This window comes from Oncorhynchus clarkii, chromosome 19 (assembly GCF_045791955.1).
Source record: "Oncorhynchus clarkii lewisi isolate Uvic-CL-2024 chromosome 19, UVic_Ocla_1.0, whole genome shotgun sequence".
In the NCBI taxonomy this organism is placed as follows: domain Eukaryota; kingdom Metazoa; phylum Chordata; class Actinopteri; order Salmoniformes; family Salmonidae; genus Oncorhynchus; species Oncorhynchus clarkii.
The window spans coordinates 58,872,265-58,883,458 of NC_092165.1; the positions used below are offsets into that span (position 1 = coordinate 58,872,265).

At 43.9% G+C, this 11,194-nt stretch overlaps 1 protein-coding gene across 1 annotated transcript; it reads right to left on the minus strand.

Moving 5' to 3' along the window:
* Positions 1-1,100: 1,100 nt before the first annotated feature.
* Positions 1,101-7,018, minus strand: c19h8orf74 (chromosome 19 C8orf74 homolog). Its single transcript, XM_071115417.1, is given in 7 exon segments — positions 1,101-1,254; positions 1,257-1,416; positions 1,683-1,844; positions 3,600-3,702; positions 3,898-4,018; positions 4,157-4,346; positions 6,971-7,018. Coding segments are annotated over 7 exon segments (864 nt in total). The 3' UTR covers positions 1,101-1,174.
* Between the last annotated feature and the right edge of the window lie 4,176 nt (positions 7,019-11,194).

Consider the following 11,194-nt stretch of genomic DNA (forward strand, 5'->3'; position numbering starts at 1 on the left):
TTATGGGGCTGTTTTCTTTCTAGGTATATTGTATGTCTATGGTTGCCTAGATTGGTTCTCAATTAGAGGCAGCTGTCTATCGTTGTCTCTGATTGGGAACCATATTTAGGCAGCCATATTCTGTGGGTACTTTGTGGGTGATTGTTTCCGTGTCTGTTTCACCACACAGGACTGTTTTGGTTTTCACATGTATTGTTTTGTATTTTGTAGTGTTCTCGTTTGTCGTTTATATTAAAGATGTTGAACACTAACCATGCTGCATTTTGGTCCTTCAGCGGAAGAAAACTGTGACAATGTGAACCCTTTGGAATTACCTGGATTTCTGCATAAATTGGTCATCAAATTTGATCTGATCTTCATCAAAGTCACAACAATAGACAAAATAGTGTGCTTAAACTAAATACACACAAATTATTGTATTTTTCTTGTCTATATTGAATACATAATTTAAACATTCACAGTGTAGGTTGGAAAAAGTATGTGAACCACTAGGCTAATGACTTCTCCAAAAGCTAATTGGACTCAGGAATCAGCTACCCTGGAGTCCAATCAATGAGACGTTGGTTAGAGCTGACTTGCCCTATAAAAAAACACTCACATTTGAGTTTGCTAATCACAAGAAGCATTGCCTGATGTGAACCATTTCTCGAACAAAAGAGAGCTCAGAAGACTTGAGATTAAGAATTGTTGACTTGCATATTATTTTTTTTTATTTTACCTTTATTTAACTAGGCAAGTCAGTTAAGGGGGGGTGCTGAGGAGGGGGAGGGGGGGGGGGGGGGCATGCCCTCCTAGGCCCATGCCCTCCTAAGCCCATGCCCTCCTAGACCCATGCCCTCCTAGGCCCACCCATGGCTGCACCCCTGCTCAGTCATGTGAAATCCATAGATTAGGGCCTAATTTGATTTGATTTTTGTTTTGAGTCCTTATTTGGACTATTACAATAAATGTATAATACAATCACATTTTCACAAAAGCACACTGTTACAAACAGACATGATACACTGACATATTGACCAGATAAATACTCTTAATTTATTTATTTCAATTGACTTTCAATTATCTATTTCAATTTTCTTATATGAACTGTAACTCAGCAAAATCTTAGAAATTGTTGCATGTTGTGTTTATATTCTTGTTCAGTGTACTTTATTACTGATTGTCTTCCCCCCTCTCACCTCATCTTGGGTTTAGCTATGTGTATGGCCCCGGTGGGATCCTTCGATTGTGTGAGGTCAGGGTGTGTGTGTGTGTGTGTGTGTGGTCAGGGTGTATAGAGTTCTCCCCGGTGGTAAGGGCTGTGTGTTGCAGGCTGAGCTCCAGTAGGTCATGCACCAGGCTACTCTCCTTCAGCAGCCTCCCCATCAGCAGCTCTCCTGTGGCCCTCACAGTAGACCGCACTAGGTCTGCCACCTCCTGGAGAAACAATACAAATTCATACAGTACACAGTGGTGTTGCTCAATTCCATTTCAACTCACGTCGATTCAGGAAGTAAACTGAAACTCCAATTTCTAATTCCAAATTGATCTTATAGGAGACACTGAGGAAAATTGGAATTGAAATAGAAATTCAGTTTACTTTCTGAATTGACTGCATACAAAAATAAATTGACCACAATCTGGGGTGGTGATGGTGTGTGTGTCGGTGTGTGCGTGGATGCGTGTGTTTAGAGTGTGTCTACCTCTCTGTCGAGTCTGCGGTCATTTAATGTGTCCAATCTGACCTCTGACCCCTGTGGCCCCTCCTCCTCTCTGAGCCTCCGGAGTTCCTCCCTCTTCTGTTGCTTGGCAACCTGTAGCAGGGCACACACACGCTGGTGCTCCAACGCACACTCATCATCACCCTGACAGACAGAACACTCATCATCACCCTGACACAGAACACACTCATCATCACCCTGAGAGACAGAACACACTCATCATCACCGTGAGAGACAGAACACTCATCATCACCCTGAGACAGAACACACTCATCATCACCGTGAGAGACAGAACACTCATCATCACCCTGAGACAGAACACACTCATCATCACCCTGAGACAGAACACACTCATCATCACCCTGAGAGACAGAACACACTCATCATCACCCTGAGACAGAACACACTCATCATCACCCTGAGCGACAGAACACACTCATCATCACCCTGAGAGACAGAACACACTCATCATCACCCTGAGACAGAACACACTCATCATCACCCTGAGACAGACTACACTCATCATCACCCTGAGAGACAGAACACTCATCATCACCCTGAGTGACAGAACACACTCATCATCACCCTGAGAGACAGAACACACTCATCATCACCCTGAGAGACAGAACACTCATCATCACCCTGAGACAGAACACACTCATCATCACCCTGAGACAGAACAACTCATCATCACCCTGAGAGACAGAACACACTCATCATCACCCTGAGAGACAGAACATTCACCATCACCCTGAGAGACAGAACACACTCATCATCACCCTGAGAGACAGAACACTCATCATCACCCTGAGAGACAGAACACACTCATCATCACCCTGAGACAGAACACTCATCATCACCCTGAGACAGAACACACTCATCATCACCCTGAGACAGAACACACTCATCATCACCCTGAGACAGAACACACTCATCATCACCCAGAGAGACAGAACACACTCATCATCACCCTGAGAGACAGAACACTCATCATCACCCTGAGACAGAACACACTCATCATCACCCTGAGAGACAGAACACACTCATCATCACCGTGAGAGACATAACACTCATCATCACCCTGAGACAGAACACACTCATCATCACCCTGAGACAGAACACACTCATCATCACCCTGAGACAGAACACACTCATCATCACCCTGAGACAGAACACACTCATCATCACCCTGAGAGACAGAGCACTCATCATCACCCTGAGTGACAGAACACACTCATCATCACCCTGAGAGACAGAACACACTCATCATCACCCTGAGAGACAGAACACTCATCATCACCCTGAGAGACAGAGCACTCATCATCACCCTGAGACAGAACACACTCATCATCACCCTGAGACAGAACACACTCATCATCACCCTGAGAGACAGAACACACTCATCATCACCCTGAGAGACAGAACACACTCATCATCACCCTGAGACAGAACACTCATCATCACCCTGGGACAGAACACACTCATCATCACCCTGAGACAGAACACACTCATCATCACCCTGAGAGACAGAACACTCATCATCACCCTGAGACAGAACACACTCATCATCACCCTGAGACAGAACACACTCATCACCACCCTGAGACAGAACACACTCATCATCACCCTGAGACAGAACACACTCATCATCACCCTGAGAGACAGAACACTCATCATCACCCTGAGAGACAGAACACACTCATCATCACCCTGAGAGACAGAACACTCATCATCACCCTGAGACAGAACACACTCATCATCACCCTGAGACAGAACACTCATCATCACCCTGAGACAGAACACACTCATCACCACCCTAGGACAGAACACACTCATCATCACCCTGAAAGAGAATGTAAATGCATACATACACATCCACACACACACTTCCTGTATCACCTGTGCCAGGGGGAGGGGTGTTGGGGGCACATGAACCTCCAGGTGTTTCTGATTGATTGACCGGTGACTGGTCCCGCCCACCACAGCTTGTAGCAGTCGTTGACTAAATGTCAGACATGAACAGAACTCTGTGATACTTACCATTACATCATAGTCGAAGAAAAAACATGAGCTGACGCAGACCCAGAGAAAATTATTTTATGTAGGGGTTCTGACTAACGGCAAATAAACTATAAGCTATAAAAAATAAAGAGAGTCCCACACTCTATATATAAACTCTCAGTAATTTATTGGTTACCTAGTGACACAAGTGTCAGACAGGAAGTGGAAGACTGCTTTGTGGTGGGCAGGAGGTAGGCGGGGCAAACACTTTGTCAGCCAATCTGAAATTAGGGCTAGCACTCTGGGCGGGTCCAAATCTGGGGGAGACAAATGAAATCGCAAACTCAATATAAATTATTACATTATTTTATATTATAGAAATGGAGCTGCAGTCAATTTGAATTATTCATATATAATATAGATGTGTATAATAAAGACAATAGATAACTACTGACCCGCTAGCTGAGGGAACAGGTCTCTAGTCATCCCGGCCACTGCTCTCACAGCACTCCAGGCCAGGCCGCGGTCGGCGGCGAACATGGCACACTCGTAAACAAACTGTTGATAGGCGCTCTGCCATACAGCGTCCCCAGAGAACTCAGGCCACGAGAAGTGACCGCTTAGCTGCTGCACACCCTCCTCTCTCTGACACACACAAGTTGATTAGTGAACAGAGTTCTCTCTGGAAACACATTTTATGTGTATGTAGTCTGAATTTTACGGAAACTCACATACACTAAAGATACACTATGGACTAGTTGATAATTTTTTAATGTCACTTCTTGGCTTGTAATGATTCATAAACATTATAATATAATATTATCTCAGGAAACCACACAAATCCTTTGTTTTAGTGCAAACTATATGTTTTTTTTTTGTTCATGGGTGTGAGGAGTTGTGCCCTGACTGGCCAATAACAATGTCATTTCTGGGCTATATTTCTGTCCAATTACTGAAACCTATTTTGTCTCAAAGAGCACATTCTGTAGACAAACGTTATGTAGGTCCTATAGCCTCTATAAAATTGAGTTTTCCCAAGAAAAGACGCATACATTAGGAGCGGAGGGAAAATAAAGCACAGTATATATTGTTATTCTCTGAATGAACTTAAGCATAGATTGCTAACTTTTTTTTCTTCTAATTTGGCACTCAGAAACTAAAGGCCATGAGTAACTTGGTCTAAAATAATGGCACCGATTGGCCTATAGGTGGCGCTGTGATAAGCAATCTCACTTCAACCCTCATATCCGTCACCCATTGAGTCTTTATTATGTCCTCCATTTTGGAAATGTTGGAAAACCTTTTTCTCATGAACCATAAGAGGTAACACCAAATTCGGTATGTAAGCCCCATGGTACGTCTCTAAACTTAGTTTGAGGAAAAACTAAGGGATTGGTTAAGAGATAAATCAGGAATTATGATTTTTACATGTCCATAAAAACACTTTGAAAATCCTCTTTACAATGGCCTATCAACTTAAACTGTAGGGTAACCTGATGAACCATGTTAAATTTGACATTGATATCTTAAAAAAAATAAAAATAAGGAAACTATTAACAATGAACGTCTTTGACTATGTAACGTTAATGCTTAAAATCTTCTTATTTTTTTCTCCTCGTGGACTAAAGGTCTGAGTCACACCAAATTCGATATTTCACAATACGAGTTTGAGAAAATAACGTTGACGCATTCAAACATGGCCACGCTATTACAAGTAGATGCATATTAGCACGCATGCTAAAAATACTTCCAAAATGTTGTTCTCATTAAACCATAGGACCAAATGACACCAAATGTATGCCCATGGTACATGTCTTAACATAGTTTGAGAAAAGCTAAAGGATTGGTCAAAAGATGGCCGAGTTTTTGACAAAATTACCCCCAAAACATATGTTATATGTCCATTTAAACTACTGTAAATCCACTCCACAGGTGGCCTATCGACTTTAATATAGTTTACTGGCCCAACGCGCAAACCACAAGGCGACCTGTCGCCCCCAAACTGTGAAAGTGTGTTGAATGATTACTCGCTTCAAAGTCGGCCATACCTGAGCTAAAATAACTAAATCAATGGACCATGGGGCCATGAACAATGTGAAATATAGTATATCTGTATAATCACATATTGTTGCCTTATTATGTGATGTAAATGTAGTGAAAAGTGGATATTTTATTTGGGAAAATCCTGTCGCTTGGAACGCTAATGTAGAGTGTACCAAGTGAGATTCTAGTTATTTACACAAGCAGATTTCGACAAAAAATAAAGTCCCAGAATTCAAAGATGACGGAAAATATACCATTAGCTTACACTAACTCTGAAAATATTCAACAAATCATAACATAAATTGACCCCGAAATTGGTATATGACCTCAAAACATTAAGCAATGACTTCACTTGCGTCATCCTTGAGGTATTGATTGATAAACATGGTCATGTTTTTCACTGATGAGGAAGATAGTTCCTAGCCTACATGATACAGTGCTTGCTTTGTTATCCAACTGATCTTTAATCATTTCTGTCATCCTGTGAACCCTGTTCATTGCTGCTCGCTGCTATATCTGTATGTATTATTGTTGTTGTTGTTATTATTTACAACAATAATAATAATAATATGATCGCATGGATAAAGGCGTACAGAAACACGAGCCCTTGCTGTGCGCGCACTATCCATCATGCATTGTTGTGTGGGCAGGGCGCTTGTATCTCTACTGAAGGTAAGATAGTTAAAGAGATAGACAGCAGATGTTATCCTGATACTGTGTGGCAGAAATTCTAATGCACTGGATTAGTTACGATGTGTGTGTTGTTTTCAGAGCCATCCCACCAGTCTCATCAAATATGTGCGATTCGGCTGCTAGAGAACTTGTTGCTTTAAACAGGAGGCTACCGAGTGTGTGTGTACATCGCAAATATCTCTAACATGAAATCCATCATTTCTCGGCCTCCCTTCACACCTGTCAATCCTCTCCCCTACCCTCAATGATCTCGTCCTGTAGCCTAGATCAGTGAATATCGACAGGCTACCAATCGTCGCTTACCGCTTGCATGCCGACTAATCTACCCTAAATGTCAAGTTGTAACGAAGTTAACTCGTTACATCATGCAATTGACTAACAGTACATCATGAATAGCCTGCATGTTGGATATCGTAGGCAAATCGTGTTTTAGTGACGCTCCAGTAATCCGCACAAATCACGTATTGTTTATCGTCGTATTCTCTAAACCTGGAGTTGCATTTATGAATGCCGTTTTGCGTCTTTAATTTTACCTGAAGTTTGGCAATCTCCGCCATCTCTGCTTCTGTCAGGGAGGCCATTGCAGTGTTGTCAGGGGAGGGGGGGGGGCGTTTTTGTTGCTATGGGAACCACGGCGCAGGTTTTGTCATTGGCTGATGACGTCGCCTGACTGGAATTTCCAACTCATTTCAGTATTCTGATGTCTATTTCTAGCAGTTTCTGCAGGTGTCTATTTCTAGCAGTTTGCTTGGTATACCTGAGTTAACCCATAAACATCATTCTATGTCTTGTCTGCTCCGTAGTTGAGTTGACAACCTGCAGTAGGTGTGTGTGTGTGTGTGTGTTTATGTGTGCCTGTGTCCGTGTGTATCTGTGTTTTCGTCTGCCTGCCTGAGTGTGGGGGGTTAATTCCCCGTGAACACAGATGGCTCAGACGTTCTAATCCTTTTTCTTATGAATCCCACCTCCTCTCCTCTCCTCTCCTCTCCTCTCCTCTCCTCTCCTCTCCTCTCCTCTCCTCTCCTCTCCTCTCCTGTTGGGATCATAATTAGATAAATGGTGTGAGCAACAGAGCGAGAACCGGAAACAATACACCTAATATTATTTCAGGGCCTGGAGTTTACCTTTCCGTATCTGACCTGGAGTTTACCGTTCCGTATCTGACCTGCCATTAACGGAGAGAGATAACGGAATGCATGCTGTGCAGACCGGGTCATGGACAGAACTGGGAGTTTACCGTTCCGTATCTGACCTGGAGTTTACCGTTCCATATCTGACCTGCCATTAACGGAGAGAGATAACGGAATGCATGCTGTGCAGACCGGGTCATGGACAGAACTGGGAGTTTACCGTTCCGTATCTGACCTGGAGTTTACCGTTCCGTATCTGACCTGGAGTTTACCGTTCCGTATCTGACCTGGAGTTTACCGTTCCGTATCTGACCTGGAGTTTACCTTTTCCGTATCTGACCTGTGGTTTACCTTTTCCGTATCTGTGGATTACATCACAGACTCTGCTTCTTGCTGTGGATTATAAAGCATAGAGCTGTTGTGAGATCTAGATCTGTAGAAGACTGGACAGTGAGTCCTGCAGTGAGGAGTTGACTGGCTGAATCATCTGTTTCTGGTAATTGTGACCTGAGGAGTTGACTGGCTGAATCATCTGTTTCTGGTAACTGTGACTTGAGGAGTTGACTGGCTGAATCATCTGTTTCTGGTAACTGACTTGAGTTGACTGGCTGAATCATCTGTTTCTGGTAACTGACTTGAGGAGTTGACTGGCTGAATCATCTGTTTCTGGTAACTGACTTGAGGAGTTGACTGGCTGAATCATCTGTTTCTGGTACTTGACTTGAGGAGTTGACTGGCTGAATCATCTGTTTCTGGTAACTGACTTGAGGAGTTGACTGGCTGAATCATCTGTTTCTGGTACTTGACTTGAGGAGTTGACTGGCTGAATCATCTGTTTCTGGTAACTGACTTGAGGAGTTGACTGGCTGAATCATCTGTTTGCTGGTAGAGAAGAAGCCAATGAGTTCTTTAAGGTAAGCACAGGAGAATAACTACAGAGTGTGTATGTGTGTGTTATTTATTTAGCCTATAGCTCCTGTGGTGAGGTGGATTAAGGTGTTTGTTCAGGTGAGTCACAGCTGCTTAGGAAGGGATGAGGGTCAGAGAGGGAGGAGGGAGGGAGGGAGGAGAGAAGAGGAGGGAGGGAGGGAGGGAAGGAAGGAAGGAAGAGGAGGAGGAGGGAGGAGATAACGAGAGTGGATATGAGAGGGGGAGGAAGGACTCAGAGGAGAAGACAAAAATAACAGACCAGAAAGCAGAGGGGTGAAAGCGAAGGTGTTGAAATGAAGGAGAGATATTGGGTTACGAGAGCGGGAAAATGGGAGTTGACAGAAAGGAGGAGATTTTTGAGATCAAATCAAATCAAAATCAAATCAAATCAAATTTTATTTGTCACATACACATGGTTAGCAGATGTTAATGTGAGTGTAGCGATGGAGACAGAGTTGTGAATCTGACCCCACAAGAGACACTGGTTCAACTGTCTAGTTCCTGTCATCACAGGAAGTTGACAGGCTTCTATATCCCCCCCAACACACACACACACACACACACACACTCACACTCACACACACACACACTCTCTCTCCAGTGGAGCAGGTGTCTCAAAATTGCCAAGGCGGATCTGAAAAATACACACAGGAGAGAAACTATTTTTGGTGTTCTTGTCAAACCAGTCAGTCTCCAGCCTTACCAGGAGAGGGCTCTGTCGTTGCTAGTTATTCTCCTTACCAGGAGAGGGCTCTGTCGTTGCTAGTTATTCTCCTTACCAGGAGAGGGCTCTGTCGTTGCTAGTTATTCTCCTTACCAGGAGAGGGCTCTGTCGTTGCTAGTTATTCTCCTTACCAGGAGGGCTCTGTTGTTGCTAGTTATTCTGCATACAGTCTTCAACTTCCACCTCCAGCTGCCAACATTTATGTATCTGGCAATTGCTAGATGACATGACAGAGAGAGACAGATAGATGAGAAAGACAGAAAGATAGACAGACAGGAGAGAGAGAGAGAGAGAGACAGGAGAGAGAAGCAGACAGTAGAGAGAGAGAGAGACAGACAGGAGAGAGAGAGGGACAGACAGGAGAGAGAGAGAGACAGACAGGAGAGAGAAGCAGACAGTAGAGAGAAGCAGACAGTAGAGAGAAGCAGACAGTAGAGAGAGAGAGGGACAGACAGGAGAGAGAGAGGGACAGACAGGAGAGAGAGAGGGACAGACAGGAGAGAGAGAGGGACAGACAGGAGAGAGAGAGGGACAGACAGGAGAGAGAGAGGGACAGACAGGAGAGAGAGAGGGACAGACAGGAGAGAGAGAGGGACAGACAGGAGAGAGAGAGGGACAGACAGGAGAGAGAGAGAGACAGACAGGAGAGAGAGAGGGACAGACAGGAGAGAGAGAGGGACAGACAGGAGAGAGAGAGAGAGACAGACAGTAGAGAGAGAGAGACAGACAGGAGAGAGAGAGAGACAGACAGGAGAGAGAAGCAGACAGTAGAGAGAGAGACAGAGAGAGAATGTGTACCACATACATTCCCCCCTCAGAGCCACCCTACTTCAATGAAGAGAGTTTCTCCATTCTAGAGGGGGAAATGAGTCACTTTCAGGCCCAAGGCAACGTACTGGTCTGTGGAGACCTGAATGCTAGAACAGCAGAAGAACAAGACACTATTAACAGTCATGGGGATAAACACCTACCAGGAAGCAACAACCTTTCCCTCCCCACATACCCCCACAGAAACAACTATGACAAAGTGAAAAACAAAACGGAGTACAGCTCGTGAAGTTCTGTGGAACACTGGGTCTGTACATAGTCAATGGTAGGCTGAGAGGGGACTCTTTTGGTCGGTACACCTACAGCTCTGTGGAACACTGGGTCTGTACATAGTCAATGGTAGGCTGAGAGGGGACTCTTTTGGTCGGTACACCTACAGCTCTGTGGAACACTGGGTCTGTACATAGTCAATGGTAGGCTGAGAGGGGACTCTTTTGGTCGGTACAGCTCTGTCGAACACTGGGTCTGTACATAGTCAATGGTAGGCTGAGAGGGGACTCTTTTGGTAGGTACACCTACAGCTCATCCCTTGGCAGCATCACTGTAGACTACTTCCTCACCGACCTAATCCCAGAATCTCTCAGAGCCTTCAGTCAACCCACTAACACCTCTCTCAGACCACAGTAAAATCACAGTGAATCTGAAAAGAGCGGAACCCAACCATGAAGCATCACGGCCCAATAAATTACATGGTACAAAACAGGCCTATAGATGGAGTACAAACAGTACAGACATCTACCAAAAAGCAATTGGTAGCCAAAAAATACAATCTCTCCTGGACAACTTTTTAGCCTTAACATTCTCCTTCAGCAATGAAGGTGTAAATTTGGCCGTTTGGAATATAAACTTTATATTTGACAAATTTGCCTCCTTGGCTAATCTAAAGAAGCATAATAAACAGAAAATGAAAAATGGTTTGATAATGATTGGAGAAATCTAAGAAAGTCATTGAGAAATATATCTAATCAAAAACACAGAGAACCAGACAACAACAATACACACCTTCAATATGGGGAAACACTGAAGCAATACAAACACACCCTAAGAACAAAAAAGGAACAGCACATTAGAAATCAGCTGGATGGAATTGAGGAATCCATATTAATCAAACCACTTCTGGGAGAATTGGAATAAACTAAACAAAC